Below are 15,509 nucleotides of genomic sequence, written 5' to 3'. Positions count from 1 at the left end.
CTGGCACAAGAATAACCATTTTGAACAAAACAGGCAAGGAGTAGGCCCAAAGACATGAGGCAATGAATTATATAATAAAAGTGAAAAAAAATAAAAGTGGCAAATAATTACATTGGATATTTAATATCCAATTAATGGTGTTTTTTTTAAAAAAATTATTTATTTGAGAGAGAGAGAGAGGTGCACAAGCAAGCAGGGAGAGGGGCAAAGGGAAAGACCTCTTTCAAGCACACCAGGCCCTGGGCTCAGGGCCTGAGGCTGGGCTTAATCCCAATACCCATGAGCTCATGACCTGAGCAGAAACCAAGAGTCAGACACTTAACTGATTTGAGCCACCCAGACATCCCTCAATAAATGGTGTTGAAACAACTGGTGAGTTGTGTTGAGAGAAAAAAAAAGTGGTAGAGCTACCTCAATATTTTCATCAAAATTATTCCAGAAGGGTTAAAGCATTAAATGAAACTATAAGAGTCCTGTAAGAAAATATGAGCAATTTTCAAAAATGATCTTGATGTGGACAGGTCTTTGTAAGCCAAATACCCAAAATCTATTATGGGAGAAAAAAAGGATAAATGTGACTGTATTAACATAAAAATTCTGCAGGGACAAAAAATGAAAAAAAATCAAAAGAGAAAATGTTTCAACATACACAACATTTTTCTTTAATTCAAAGACAGTGATTATCATTACTAATCAATTAGAAAAAGATGTTCCTAACCTAAATGCCCATGATAAGAAGCTGATGCAAAAATTATGGTATATCCATTTCATATATGTTAAAACAAAGTATACTAAATGAAAAGTGATAGTGATAGAATAGTAGTTACATTAATAAAGCTATAGACATTTTCAGGTAAAGTGTGGTTATCTTTGAAGGCAGAATTGTTTTAAAATAATTTTTAGGCTTTTCAGTATATTTTCCAAATTTTCTATAATGAATATATTTTATAATCAGAATATATAATAAAACAGTGATAAAGTGACAATTTTCAGTGAAGCATAGTGCAAAGAAAATATACTTCATCACCTTAGCTTACATAACTCATGAGCACAAGTGAGTAAACCACTTGCAAACAGTAACTTTTATCAGCACTACAAGAGAAAAACAGCTTCATTATGTTTAATTTTTTCTTTATAAATCCATGTGTCACGCAAAAATTTTAAAAAGTAATCCAGGAGACTTCATATTAATGTGTTTTTGAAAATTCTTAACTCTAGGCTACTTTATTCAAATGATAAAATTTTGTAAGGTACCATACCACAACAAATCACATTTTTACAGCACCATAATGAAGGCACATCTGGTACAAGTTGATGTAAACTCTCCTACTTCTGAGCTGGAGGCAAAACACACACTTGGATTGGTTCTCCAAGGATGTTTTTCCCCCAAGTAAATATTAGCTTCAGTGAAGAGTTCTAGTAATTTTTCCACTCTCTAAAAGCTATCTCTCACACACACACAAATCATAAGGACTAAACTACATAGCAATAAGCAAAGATGCTTTAGAGAATTTTTGTTCTGCATCTCTTGAAGAAAAATATACTTCTAAATGCTATGTATTTTAATACTTAAATATTTCATTTTAATTTAAAAAAATACTCTTCAAAAACCACAAAACAACATGTGAAGTAATCCACAAGTGTACTGAAATTATTTACTGCTGGTTGTCCTAATACATGCACTAGTGGGCACAAACACCTACATCAAAGGAGGGTTTACACTTTTTCTCAAGAACCTGCAATTCCTTTTCAAATTTGGCTCCTATCTTATCACATTATCCCTTAAGTTTTTTGAGGCCAAGGGCACCAGTACCTCTAGACTCCGACATAACGGATAATTGGCATCATTTGACGATCTGTATTGTCACTTTGCCCACTTAGATCGAGCTTCTTCCTTACCTTTTCCGCGGTTCCAGCTAATGCTTAGGAGGAGAAGGAAAGAGAGTGGAGGGAGAGCGGGTCCTCCTTAGTCCGGTTAGGAGCAGGAATGGAGGCAGCTGGCTTCAGCCTTGAATTACAGCAAAGGAAAAGAGCTTGCCAGAAGTAGAAGACTGAGCAAAACTCTTCTCTTGCCTCAGCCTCCTGCTCCTGAGTTCCAAGCCCAGTCGGCTCCTCCTTCTGGCACTAGTCATTGGCTGGCTAAGTATGATGGACAAAACAGCAGCCAACGAATGTGCCAGAGGTTTCTCTGCTCTAGCCACCTTCACAAGCCAAGGCGGTAGAAGCACCTACCACAAACAGCCTGCATTTCCGGAATTCCTGCTTTACTGAAGGAAAAATCTTTGACACCCTCTTTGCCCCTCCCTTTCTCCCACCCTCCCACCTACGCCTTAAACAGGAAAGGTAAAAATACCTAAACACTGTCTTTCCGCTTTGCTTCTTACACCCACCCAGCTCTAATTAACCTTTAGATTTAAGCCAAGAAGTTGTGATAAAACCTATTCAAGAGACGACTGGGAGGAAATAAACCAATCTACAAACAGGATATCTTCCTGTAGTGTGCTTCTTAATGATTTTTATATTTTGCATTTCTGCTTCTTTTTTGCAAATATTCTGAGATGCGTTCCTTTAATATTGGAAAATACAGAATGGGAAGGGGGTAAATTACTTCACTAAGTGTTCTAAGATGCGATAAAGGTTTGGCACTCCACGTAGAAGTTTTACAGGCTCTGCTGTGTTGTCTGGCAAGCACAGTATATATTTGATTTGGGAATGTCTGCAGCAGTGATCCATGTACACCATATTTACTGTAGTCTTCACTTTGGTCCTGCTACATAATTAAATCTGCTCCCATACCCTTTCTTGATGAATACAAATATCTCAGGAATAAAACAAAGGCACTGTCAAAATTGCAGTGGTGTTGCTAAAAGCAGTAATTTGCTTCCTGGTTTTGTATAAATCCTAACAACCTAAATATGCAAACATACATCATTGGTTATAGTGTCATGGATTGTAATATTTTGACACATAGATATGGGGCTGGGCTATCACTAAACAGGGATAAAAGCAAGATATCAAACCATGTATCATGGTATTTGGAAAGACTATTAGATTAATTTTATGCCTAGAAACCCAGAAATCCCCAAATCCTCCTGCTACACCTTTTTCCTTCAGGTTTTGAAGGAAAATATATGTGGATGGAGAAATGGCAAATGTAAAATAAAATACTACTTACTATTTATTGTGCCTCTGCGCCCTGTGCAAAGCTCTCTGGTAAGCTGAGTTTTTTTTTTAATTTTTTTATTTATTTATGATAGTCAGAGAGAGAGAGAGAGAGAGGCAGAGACATAGGCAGACGGAGAAGCAGGCTCCATGCACCGAGAGCCCGACGTGGGATTCAATCCCGGGTCTCCAGGATCGCGCCCTGGGCCAAAGGCAGGCGCCAAACCGCTGCGCCACCCAGGGATCCCTGGTAAGCTGAGTTTTAAGGGGCCTCCTCTTCACACAAATTTCAACCCAAAAATCTAAGGATCACCCTGTAACCAGTTGCATGGTGCTGAAGAGGTGAAAGTCTGATGCCACTTATTAAAAAAATGCCACATCTGGGAGTGTGACCTCCTCCCAAGTCAGGGCCTGAGTCACTTGCTCATCCTAGGTCATTTACCCCTCCTACTCTTGGAAGTGAAAGCAACGGCTTATATAGATGTCCTTTTTGGTAAGGCATTCCTTCTCTCTTACCCCTTCTGCCCCATCCCCACTCCTCCCCACATCCATTCTACTCCTCCCCACCCTCCTCCCTTTTCCCTCCTGCCCTTTCCCTTCCTCCCCTACCTTTCCCTTCCTTCCCCCTCCCACCCTCCTTCTTTCCCTCTTCCTTCTCCTTTTCCCTCCCTCTCTCTCCTCCCTTTGCCTTCCTGCCCTGTTCCATTTCTCTCTAACCACTTGAATGTGTATCCTCCAAAGAAGAACTAATATCTGGGAAACAGGGACACCTGGGTGGCTCAGTGGTTGAGCGGCTGCCTTCAGCTCAGAGTGTGATCCGGGATCTGGGATTGAGTCCCATATTAGGCTCCTTGCAGGAAGCCTGCCTCTCTCTCTCGTGTCTCTCATGAATAAATAAATAAAATCTTTAAAGAAAAAGATCTGGGAAACATATCAGAATGTTAATAATAGTTCTAAATTCCTTTTAAATTTTCATTTTCCTCAGTATTTTTTACTTTTTCTAGAAGACCCACTTTTTTTATAATTAGGAAAAAATGTTAGATTTTTATAGCATGATACACTTTGACATTTATTTTAGAATGCAACAGAACATGAAAAAATATCAAATGATATAAAGTGATCATCTCAGTGAAAGACAAAATAGAACATATTATAAAGAAAATGTGGTTAGTAACTTTAGTTTACAATTACACAGTATAAGATGAGGAAACTTAAAAAATACTATGTCATATTAACACTTCAGTGGTAAACAATAATTTCATTATTATTAATTTATAGATCACTATGTCACATAAATAAGTTCAGTCATATCATATGTGGTCTTGATGGACATTCTTAAATTTATGCTAATCTTTTTTCAAGCAGTCATATTTCACTATTTAGCTGTTCTAATTAATCTAAGTACTGTATTTCTATGGCAAAGTAATGAAGGCACAGCTAGTACAAGCAAATTTAAACCTTTAGTTTTCTGGGCTGGAAAAGAAAAACCACTTGCATTGGTACTTCAGAAACTTTTTTTCAAGCAAATATTTGTCTCTATTGACAATTATGAGTTTTCACAGCTACATTCTAATAGGAACATGACAAAAGGACTTCACAAAAATCAAAACTCTGTAGCACCAAACTAGCATGCTTTAGATAACTGGCAGAATTTACATATTTGAAGAATATTACACTACAATAAGCTAAACTGATACTTAGACTCTGTTAAGACATTTTTTAGAATACCAAGAAAATATGAAAACACAAGACTATAAGGAATGCTTGTGTTGAGTTTATAAAGAAGCCACCCTGCCCTCCCACCACCAAGGCCCCCCCCGCCCCCCCCGCATCTCACATGAGCCTATATAAACCTGCTTTACTTCTGCTTGAGGTTTTGAGATGCTTGAAAATTTCTTCAGGCTGCCTCTTTTTTTATTTTCGATACTTCCTGTTTCCATAATCTTTACCATCATCATAGGTACCTTTGACTTCTCCTGTATAGTAATAGATTGATTTCAGGATGACGTTATCATGTAAAATTTGACCAATTTCAAAATCTTCATCCAGGATGGCATCTTCTCGTGGTTCTAGCTTTCCAATCTTAGGAATCTCAGGAGGGCTAAAGAAATTGAAGAATGATGCATTAGCAACCACTCTTGGCTGAATTTCAATTTCTCCACTAGCAGTTGTACGGCTCTGGGTGGTTGTCACGGTAACATCCTTTCCTCTTCTCCAATCGATTTTACAGCCTTTGCAATCTTGGATTTCCCATCCCCAAGAGAAGAAGGGATCGTTGTGATCTGGTTTTGACTTTATTATATATGTCTTGGTCAGCATCTCATTTCTGAAGTATGGATTAGGTAGAAAATAAAATTCAAACGTGTAGCTTATAGGCTGGCCAGGTTTTGAGAACTTTAGGCTAATATCTGACAAGAACTTCAAAATGGGGGCATCATACTTCTGAATCATGGGCCCAAGCTTGTCGACATTCTTTAAAACAGTCAGCCAATAGTCAGGAATGCCTTTAGGATCTTCTTTTTTAGGCTTTCCCTTATGAGCTCTTTTAAGATTTACTCTTTCTTTAGGCCTGACCTCAGAAATTCTTTTAGGAGCCTCTATTACAGCAGCCTTTGCCTTAGCCTCTGCTGCTTTAGGCTGTTTTTGATCTTCTGCATTTTGCTGGGGGACTACTTCAGGCTCTTCTTTCACTTCAGGCTTTATACCCAGAAAATCTTTAGATTCTGCGTTTTCTTCAGTCTTTGCCTCAGGAATTTCTTTTGGAACCTCGTTTTCTTCAGCCTTTACCTGAGGTTTTTCCTTAGGGTTATCATCTTCCTGCTCACTTTCTAAGGCAGGCATTTCAATAGGGCTGTCTTCCTGCACCTCCTCATCACTGCTGAACACCTCATCCTCTGAATTCCATTCATATTCTTCTTCTGTAGGTTCATATTCTGCATTGATTATTTGAAATCGCCGATCGTATAGAGGCTTATTGAGTTCGGCATATTTTCTTTCGAGATCGTGAATTGCCTTTAAGAACAGGATGTCAACCTTGTCACATTCATCTTGAATATTTCTGAGAGCCTGCACACGATTTCTAACTGCCTGAGGCAGCCGATCCACAAAACTTTTACCCAGCGGAGCCCCCCGTGCTCTTCTGGAAGGCCCAGATACCCTCTTCTTTCTATATAAGCGGCTGCGGCCACTGCCGCTGCTGCTGCTGCAACTAGTGCTGCTGCTAGAGCTATTGCTGTCCGATTCTTCCCCAGAATCACTAGACGAGCTAGCCATCTTCTCTTCAGTAACCCTTTGGGCGGCAGGTTCCGAGACCATGTTAAGATCCTCTTCTGCCATTTTGCAAACCTGCAAACCCCTTAATGTGGTGACTACCACTGAGACCGCGCGCTCAGAGATGGGCAGAAAATGACTCACGTATGCTTGGGTAGCGGCAGAGGCTGGGGCTGAGGAGGTTGCAGCAGCGAAGGTAACAGCGCAGGGCGGGGCTGGGTTGGGCTGCGGTGATCGCGCAGACGTGGAAGCCACAATAGAGGCCTGGGCGAGAGTGGAGGTGGCAAGGCCTCTCACTGCAGCTGCGACGGACAGAGGCGTGCTGCACCTAATGGCACAGTGTAAGACTTCAAGATCTCTTCAGCGTTTAGATCGCCAGCCCCCACCCTTGCAGTCAGAACTGCCGTTAATTTAGTTCCCAGTGTGCCCTTAGATCGCGCCTCATTTGCTGGGCAAGTTTGATTGACAGGCTCTAAGCCTAATGAATGACCGAACGCACCCGCCGCCCTCCAGGCTCCACCCACCTTCCCAGACGCTCCTTGGTAGCTGAGGCACACACCGTTGGAAAACGTTTATTTCCCCTGAAAATTCTATCTTTATAGTTATATAAATCAAAAACAAGCTTAAATATGAGGTAAAAATATTAGTCATGGTTTCTAACAAGGGAAGAGGAGTATTTTTCTCCCATCATCTCATCCTGAATTCCCGTTTGGTTTGTCAGGAGCCTCTTGACAAAAATCTGTTTCTAAAAAATTGGATGAAAATACTCCAAATGGCATCATTGGGTAGATTATGGGTGATTTTTTAAAAAATCTCTTTATCTAAATATCCTTGAGCTTTATTTTTATACTAGCGAAAAAAGGGGAGTCGTTTATTGGCAAAGGGGGAAGGTGCTAGAAAGCAGGCAGAATGCATTCACGTGTCAGTTTTAATAAGTACTAGCTATCGTGTTTGGCAAGCCTGGTTTATATCCATCGACAGGGGTTGTGAACTCATGTTTCCGTGAGTCAGTTACACCATTTTTGCTATATTTCTCTTTTTAAACTGGCATATAATATATACCTAAATCTTGCTGCTGACTTGCCACTAGCTTTTCTCAATGCTTGCAACAAACTTGTAGGTGAAGTACAAGGGCATTCAAAAGTTAGGTAGTATTATTTAAAAGCAGACGGCTTGCTCTATACTTCTGTGCTGCAGTTTTCAATTCCATGAACAGCAGGCTGGGAGGGGGTATTTGTGCTGATGAAAGTGCACCCTCTGTCAGGTTATACTTTACAATGTCATCTGCCACCAATTTCCTTCTAACATTGTAATATTCCAGCCACACTAAAGTATGATTTGCAAGTCCAGGAATATGTCAATAAACTTTTGTAAAACGAAGTTTAAAAACAGGTATCTGTTATTTTTATTTACAGGATTCTTTTCTGCTACGGAACACCTCCCTTGGTACAACCCAAAAGACCAGTGTTTACTTTTCATTAAAGGTAAGAAACATATTTAGACCATTTTTATGAATGACAAGAATTACCTATCTTTATTTGAATAAAAATTCATAGGTTCTATTACAGTCTTTTAAAAATTTAGTTAGGAGATATCTTGATATTTCTGTGGAAGCAAAAAGACCCATAGAGATGATTTGATATATTAATGTATAAAATAGCCTGATTAATTACATTCAGTGTCTAAACCGACTCATAGAATACAAGCAATAAATTAAAATATAAAATACGATGAATTATCACTTCAAATGAAGAAAAATATTAAAGTTTGATTAACATTTGTGTTACTTCTTATAGAATTTGTGCTTTGTCATTTAGTCATATATTTTTAAAAAGTTAGAGAACACTTTTCTATTTTGTAAATAAATTTACTTTTATTGTTTATTTCTAATTTTCAAGATATATTAGCATTGTAAAGAAAAAATATAGAAAATTACAATGATGGTAAAAAACATAATCTTAACAACCAAATGATAACCATTGTTAGCATTTTGATACATTTCCATCAAGAAATTTCTTTGTGCATCTACACACTGGCTTGTTTATATAAACTGTTCTCTAAATAAAACATATGTTTTGTAATCTGCTCACTTATCAGTTGTAGCTATATTTTCATGGTAAATGATCAACATCTAATTTTAAAATAGATACATATTCCATGGAAATATTTGGCGTAACTTATTTAACCAGATTTCTGTTGTAGAGCAGCTCCTTTCCACACCATTTCTCCACTAGCATATACTTTTTTTCCATTATAAAAAAATTATCCCTGGATACCTACTATATGCATTTGTGAAAATTAGACCTAAGATGAATTCCTAGAAATGGGAGTGTTGGAAAAAAATGTGTGTTCATTTTATTCTTTGACACATATTGCCAAACTTCTCCCCAGAAAAGTTATCACAATTTACAGTCCTACCAACAATGCCTAAGAGTCATTTATTTAGTCATTCAACTGGTTATGTTTTTGTGCCAGGCACATGTGGTAGAGGATGATAATATAATGGTGAATAAAACTTAACTATGTGTGTATTCTTTCATTTCATAATTTTAATCAAAACGTACTATGGAAACAAGAATTTAAATCAGTGAGGTTATGCCATAAATATTGTTCTGCAACTTTATTATTTTCATTTAAAATTATAGATAAACTTTTTTGTAATGAATGCTCTTATATTTTGATAGTACTATAGTGGTTTCATTTTGTACCATCAGTAAATAGTATTTTGAAGTAAGCAATGACTTACTGATTCAGATATTTTTTAAAATATATTTTTATTAGCTAGCTGCTTTTTGTACTGTTTATTTGATAGTCTCTCTGTCTCACACTTATTTGAAATACCACTTTATCATATTAATTAAACTGCTTGGTTCTGTTCTGAATTCTTTTTTTTTTAAGATTCTATTCATTTATTCATGAGAGACACCCACAGAGAGAGGGAGAGAGGAGAGAGAGAGAGAGAGAGAGAGAGAGAGAGGCAGAGATACAGGCAGAGGGAGAAGCAGGCTCCATGCAGAGAGCCTGATGTGAGACTCGATTCCGGGTCTCCAGGATCACGCCCTGGGCTGAAGGCAGCGCTAAACCGCTAAGCCACCTGGGCTGCCCTCTGTTCTGAATTCTGTTTTCTGATCAGTTGGTCTTAATTTTTCTGCAAACAACAAATGGGGTAATGGCAGTTTTTAAATAACGTTTTATTTTGTGAAAATGATATGCATTGAAAAAAGGTTAGATAATACATTGAAATCCAAACAAGAAAATAACTAAAAACTCAGTGAGAGGTAATGTCACAATATTCACATCTTTAATGAACATCCCCAAATTAATTTCCTATCATTATATATTTGTATTTCTTATCTTAGCAATAAGAGTGAATGTCTTTTCATATTTTTATTGTTCATTTGAGAATTGCCTATTTATACCTTTTGCTTACTTTTCCACTGAATTAGAAAGAAATTAATTGGTATTGCAATCCTACAGGTAAAATAATTTTGGCTTTAAGACAACTGTGACTCCTTTAAAAAATACATCTGTTGTGATTTATAATACTGGCGAAAGGCAACTTAACTACATCTTTTATTTTAAGTTACCTAATTTCATTTTAAATTGTTATCAAAACAATGCTTTTCAAGGATTAGTACTTAATCACACTGATACAAAAAGTTTGAAATGAAACAGGGAGAATAAAAAGAAGATTTTAAAAAAAAAACAAACCCTCATGCAGAGACATTAATGACTTATTTTGATTTTTCAATTCATATTTTTTCCCAGCCAAAGATTATAGGTGACTTTGGGGGATCCCTGGATGGCTCAGTGGTTTAGCACCTGCCTTGGGCCCAGGGTGTGATCCTGGGGTCTTGGGATCGATCGAGTCCCACATCAGGCTCCTTACATGGAGCCTGCTTCTCTCTCTGCCCGTGTCTCTGCCTCTCTCTCTTTCTCTGTGTGTGTGTGTTTCTCATGAATAAATAAATAAAATCTTTAAAAAAAAGATTATAGGTGACTTCTAACTACAGTGCTCTACTTTTGATGTGTATATACTACCTTAGGTATCTTGTAACATACTTTTATTTTTGTAGCTTTTCTTGGTCTATTAGTTAACTTAATTTTATTATGGCAGTTTTCTAAAAGAAAATAATTATTTTCTTTATATAATTAATTTAATGTATGCACTATATTATATTTTCTACTGTGAATATTTTTATAAGTATTATTTCTGGCATATAATATGCTTATTTTTCTTCAAAGGCTGTCTTCAAATTACTTGCATAGTGATATGTTCTCTGTTTTATTATTTTATAATATTCTTTTTTGGGGTCAAATGTTCGTACTTCTACATGAGATGATGCTAAACACAGAATCTATTGATAGATTCTGGCTGACCATGGCTATTTGACATCTGTTTATACCTTTCCTGTTATGAACCTATATACAATCCCAACTACCACCAGGTCACACAAACACATGTACATAAAACTCAATAATTGCTACAGTATTATCTTTGTTGTAGATATTTAAGCCAAGCACTGCAATTTCATTTATTTGTGGTGTTTTTCTTTTTTTGTTGTTATTCACCTAGATGGGATTTATCTGAATACACAAGATAATTTTTTAAAAAAAAATTTGTTTATTTGAGAGAGAGAGAGTGCACATGAGCAGGGGGAGGGGCAGAGGGAGAAGCAGGCTTCCTGCTGAGCAGGAAGCCAGACTCTGGACTCTGGGGTTCAATTCCAGGATCCCAGGATCATGACCTGAGCTGAATGCAGACACTTAACCAACTGAGCCACCCAAGTGCCCCAATTTAACAATTTTATTAAAGTACAATATATACAACTGTACATAAAGTACACATTATGATGTTTTAATAAATCTATATATCTGCAGAGTTATCACCCATAGACAAGATAATGAAAATTCGTATCACCCCCAAAAGTTTCATCATGCTTTTCTTTGTTACTACCTTGGCAACTACTGATGTGCTGTTTCTACAGACTAGTTTGCACTTTCTGGAATGTTATATAAATAAACTGAGGAATCACATGTTATGTGTATATTTAACTTTTTCAGAATTAGCTGTTCCAAAGTAGTTGTACAATTTTGCATTCTTACCAGGAGTGCCAACACTTGGGTCATTTCTTTTAAATTTAGCCATTTGATAGATATGCAGTAGTATCTCATTGTGGTTTTACTTTGCATTTCCCTAATGACTAAGGATGTTAAACATCTTTTTTGTAGTGATTTACCATCCACAAATCCATGGATTTTTTTTAATCTTCTTCACAGTTCTTTCATAGTTTTTCAGAGAACAGAAATTTGTAATTTTGATGCAGTCCAATTTATTATCTTTATTCCTTTTATGAACTATGTTTTTGGTGTCATCTCTAAGAAATCTTTGACTAGCGCAAGATCACAAAGATATTCTTCTATGCTTTTTTAGAAGTTTTATACCTTGAGAGTTCACATTTAGATATGACCAATTTTTGTATGTGGTACCAAATATAGATTGAAGTTCTTTCTTTCTTTCTTTCTTTCTTTCTTTCTTTCTTTCTTTCTTCTTTTCTTTCTTTCTTTCTTTCTTTCTTTTCTTTCTTTTCTTTCTTTCTTTCTTTCTTCCTTTCTTCCTTTCCTTTCCTTTCCTTTCCTTTCCTTTCCTTTCCTTTCCTTTCCTTTCCTTTCCTTTCCTTTCCTTTCCTCTTTTTCTTTTTCTTTTTCTTTTTCTTTTTTCTTTTCTTTCTTTCTTTCTCTTTTTCTTTCTTTCTTTCTCTCTCTCTCTCTCTCTCTCTCTCTCTCTCTCTCTCGCTTTCTTTCATATGGGTATCTAATTGTCCCAGCATCATTTTTGAAAAACTATCCTTTCTCTGCTGAATTGCCTTTGTAACTTCATCAAGAATCAGTTGTCCATATATGTGTGGGTGTGTTGGCCTCTCTATTCTGTTCCATTGTGTACTTATTTTAATTGCCTGATTTGTAAACATTTCTTAGATATATTTGGGGAGGAATGAGAAACAAATTGTCGGAAAACAGAATTTCATTACAGTGGAGACAGTTACAATAGCTGGATCTTCATCCTTGGCCTTTCATTTCTGCTCTCAAGTATCTGAGAGGAAAGCAAAGTAACAGCACTGGTAACCTAGAAAACAAATCAAAGCAAGAAACACAAATGCTTTTCTATTTTGTGGAATTTCCAATGTGTGGCAGTCTACAGCCCAGCCACAGGAACAGTAGCTAGCTTTATTCAGGAGCACAAAAAAATGCTTTTGTTTTTCTCACCTTTGATAAGAGAGACCAGTTTCCTAAAATCTAAATAGAAAGTATTTTCAAGCTGCTAATAAATTATTATTAAAATACATAGTTTTTATAAGTAATTTATTATTTCATACTACGGGTTTCTTTTTTATTTTTTAAAGATTTTATTTATTCATGACACACACACAGAGAGAGAGAGAGAGAGAGAGAGGCAGAGACACAGGTAGAGGGAGAAGCAGGCTCCATGCAGGGAGCCCAACATGGGACTCGATCCTGGGTCTCCAAAATTAGGCCCTGGATGGAAAGCGGCGCTAAACCACTGAGCCACCAGGGCTGCCCATATTATGGGTTTCTTTTTTTTTAATTTTTATTTATTTATGATAGTCACACACAGAGAGAGAGAGAGAGAGAGAGGCAAAGACACAGGCAGAGGGAGAAGCAGGCTCCATGCACGGGGAGCCCGATGTGGGATTAGATCCCGGGTTTCCAGGATCGCGCCCTGGGCCAAAGGCAGGCGTCAAACCGCTGCGCCACCCAGGGATCCCCATACTATGGGTTTCAAAGCAAAAATTATCTCATTCCATGCTCATTCCTAAAATAAGGGTACACATAAATGATAGAATATAGTATGTAGCTATAATATTTGATTTTTAAAGGAAATATTTGTGAATTATATTTCTGACAGTATAGCCTTTACTTCATAGAGTTTCAAAGGGCAGTTACAATTAATGCAGTGGCAGAGTGGGAAAATCAGTTACTAATTTGAATATTTGTTCTAATGCTAGTTTTCAATTTCAAAATAGAATACATGTTCAAAAATGTAAATCCACATTGCAGAGGAACACTTTAATGAGAGGATTCAAAAATCTTTTGCCCGTAGTACTCATTTGAAGAATTTTTACATTAAAACTCAAATAAAGCAAATATTTTATATTGCAAGTGTGGAAGCATTCTATTTAATTCTCCTAAAAAGGGAGGAAAATTTTGAAGGATTTAAATGGTGAGCAATGTCCATGCATTTTTATATTACTGCAATAACTATTTATAAATTTTGCATTACATTTGGACAATACAGAACAAGCCCAAATTAACATTCTCTGCAAAACTTTATCCACAATACCCAGGTATGTTTAATTAATTTGATTTATGCATTCTCTGGTGAAAAAAATAATCTTGTGGTACTGCAAATACTCCTCCTGGTGGGAACAAATACATGTTCCACAGCTCTTCAGAGATGATGGCCATTTTTGTATCAAACAACATATATACTATTCACAAAACCCTTTCTTAGAGTATAAAAGAGGAGAATCCCAATAATTATCAAGTGTGTTAGCATTTGATTTTCTATTTTTAATATTAAATTTATTTTTTATTGATGTTCAATTTGCCAACATACAGAATAACACCCAGTGCTCATACCGTCAAGTGCCCCCGTCAGTGCCCATCACCCATTCACCCCCAACCCCTGCCCTCCTCCCATTCCACCACCGCTAGTTCATTTCCCAGAGTTAGGAGTCTTTATGTTCTGTCTCCCTTTCTGATATTTCCTACCCATTTCTTCTCCCTTCCCTTCTATTCCCTTTCACTATTATTTATATTCCCCAAATGATGAGAACATATAATGTTTGTCCGTCTCTGATTGACTCATTTCACTCAGGGTAATACCCTCCATTTCCATCTACGTTGAAGCAAATGGTGGGTATTGGCCATTTCTAATGGCTGAGTAATATTCCATTGTATACATAAACCACATCTTCTTTATCCATTCATTTTTTGATGGACACCGAGGCTCCTTCCACAGTTTGGCTATTGTGGACATTGCTGCTATAAACATCGGGGTGCAGGTGTCCCGGCGTTTCATTGCATCTGTGTCTTTGGGGTAAATCCCCAACAGAGCAATTGCTGGGTCCTAGGGCAGGTCTATTTTTAACTCTTTCAGGAACCTCCACACAGTTTTCCAGAGTGCCTGCACCATTTCACATTCCCACCAACAGTGTAAGAGGGTTCCCTTTTCTCCGCATCCTCTCCAACATTTGTGGTTGCCTGCCTTGTTAATTTTCCCCATTCTGACTGGTGTGAGGTGGTATCTCATTGTGGTTTTGATTTGGATTTCCCTGATGGCAAGTGATGCAGAGCATTTTCTCATGTGCGTGTTGTCCATGTCTATGTCTTCCTCTGTGAGATTTCTCTTCATGTCTTTTGCCCATTTCATGATTGGATTGTTTGTTTCTTTGCTGTTGAGTTTAAGAAGTTCTTTATAGATCTTGGAAACTAGCCCTTTATCTGATACGTCATTTGCAAATATCTTCTCCCATTCTGCAGGTTGTCTTTTAGTTTTGTTGACTGTATCCTTTGCTGTGCAAAAGCTTCTTATCTTGATGGAGTCCCAATAGCTCATTTTTGCTTTCGTTTCTTTTGCCTTCATGGATGTATCTTGCAAGAAGTTACTGTGGCCGAGTTCAAAAAGGGTGTTGCCTGTGTTCTCCTCTAGGATTTTGATGGAATCTTGTCTCACATTTAGATCTTTCATCCATTTTGAGTTTATCTTTGTGTATGGTGAAAGAGAGTGGTCTAGTTTCATTCTTCTGCATGTGGATGTCCAATTTTCCCAGCACCATTTATTGAAGAGGCTGTCTTTCTTCCAATGGATAGTCTTTCCTCCTTTATCGAATATTAGTTGACCATAAAGTTGAGGGTCCACTTCTGGGTTCTCTATTCTGTTCCATTGATCTATGTGTCTGTTTTTGTGCCAGTACCACACCGTCTTGATGACCACAGCTTTGTAGTACAACCTGAAATCTGGCATTGTGATGCCCCCAGGTATGGTTTTCTTT

The 15,509-nt window shown here is 37.2% G+C and overlaps 2 protein-coding genes and 1 long non-coding RNA gene across 3 annotated transcripts in view; 1 reads left to right on the top strand and 2 right to left on the bottom strand.

Moving 5' to 3' along the window:
* LOC144308973 (uncharacterized) overlaps positions 1 to 3,751 on the bottom strand; it is a 99,314-nt gene extending 95,563 nt beyond the window's left edge. Inside the window, exon 1 of the long non-coding RNA XR_013375140.1 lies at positions 1,900 to 3,751. This is a non-coding gene — a long non-coding RNA (uncharacterized LOC144308973). The remainder of the gene's footprint in view (positions 1 to 1,899) is intronic.
* A 75-nt stretch (positions 3,752 to 3,826) lies between these two features.
* Positions 3,827 to 6,864, bottom strand: NAP1L3 (nucleosome assembly protein 1 like 3). Its single transcript, XM_077889914.1, has one exon. The coding sequence runs from the start codon at positions 6,496 to 6,498 to the stop codon at positions 5,077 to 5,079; it is 1,422 nt and encodes a 473-aa protein (XP_077746040.1). The 5' UTR covers positions 6,499 to 6,864; the 3' UTR covers positions 3,827 to 5,076.
* A 72-nt stretch (positions 6,865 to 6,936) lies between these two features.
* The window catches only part of FAM133A (family with sequence similarity 133 member A), a 76,240-nt gene continuing 67,667 nt past the window's right edge, over positions 6,937 to 15,509 (top strand). The window contains exons 1-2 of the mRNA XM_077889915.1: positions 6,937 to 7,066; positions 7,848 to 7,916. The gene's annotated coding sequence lies outside the window, so the exon portion shown is untranslated. The remainder of the gene's footprint in view (positions 7,067 to 7,847; positions 7,917 to 15,509) is intronic.

The sequence above is a fragment of the Canis aureus genome, chromosome X (genome assembly GCF_053574225.1).
Source record: "Canis aureus isolate CA01 chromosome X, VMU_Caureus_v.1.0, whole genome shotgun sequence".
NCBI classification, from domain to species: domain Eukaryota; kingdom Metazoa; phylum Chordata; class Mammalia; order Carnivora; family Canidae; genus Canis; species Canis aureus.
Note: the sequence above shows the minus strand (reverse complement) of the source record. Positions and strands in the feature narration are given on the sequence as shown.

What these genes read in the sequence shown, in the direction of transcription:
- NAP1L3 (XM_077889914.1), bottom strand. Translation starts at nt 6,498, where the DNA reads ATGGCAGAAGAGGATCTTAACATGGTCTCGGAACCTGCCGCCCAAAGG.